The sequence below is a fragment of the Penaeus monodon genome, chromosome 15 (genome assembly GCF_015228065.2).
Source record: "Penaeus monodon isolate SGIC_2016 chromosome 15, NSTDA_Pmon_1, whole genome shotgun sequence".
NCBI lineage: Eukaryota > Metazoa > Arthropoda > Malacostraca > Decapoda > Penaeidae > Penaeus > Penaeus monodon.
In genome coordinates this window covers 10,483,840-10,484,267 of record NC_051400.1, presented here as the reverse complement: position 1 = coordinate 10,484,267, position 428 = coordinate 10,483,840, and the positions used below count along the sequence as shown (strand labels likewise).

At 52.1% G+C, this 428-nt stretch overlaps 1 protein-coding gene across 1 annotated transcript in view; it reads left to right on the top strand.

The window, feature by feature from the left end:
• The window catches only part of LOC119581739, a gene marked incomplete at both ends in the record, with an annotated part of 64,510 nt that overhangs the window by 38,330 nt on the left and 25,752 nt on the right, over window positions 1-428 (top strand). The window contains 1 exon segment of the mRNA XM_037929870.1: window positions 211-384. Within this exon segment, the coding sequence (XP_037785798.1) occupies window positions 211-384 (174 nt within the window).

The window sequence follows — 428 nt, the reverse complement described above, 5'->3', positions numbered from 1 at the left end:
CAGAGTGCCTCTATGTGAGCGCGAGCATGTCCGTCTCTCCGCGAAAGGAAAACGAAAATCTCCGCCACGGATTCCCGTAAAGCCAAACCTAAACCAAGGTCCTAAAAAAAGAAGCCAATAAGCATAAAATTTCGTTTCCTTAAAAGCCCCGGCCCTTTCGCGAGGCAAGGTCGACGGACACCCCACCTCTCTCCTCTCTCTCCCTGCCAGGTGCTCAACGACGCCCCTCTGCTGCCGGAGGACTCGGACCAGAAGCAGATGCCGTTGCTGATGGAGTCCCCGCAGTGTGTGCTCTTCGGTACCTTCATGATATGGTTCGCTTCCATCACGATCAACTTGGGTCCCACGTTCCTGTCTGGGGCACTGGCAGCTAACATTGATGAGGTTCGTACTGTATTTTTTTCGTGTGTGTTTGTTTTTTTGTATCT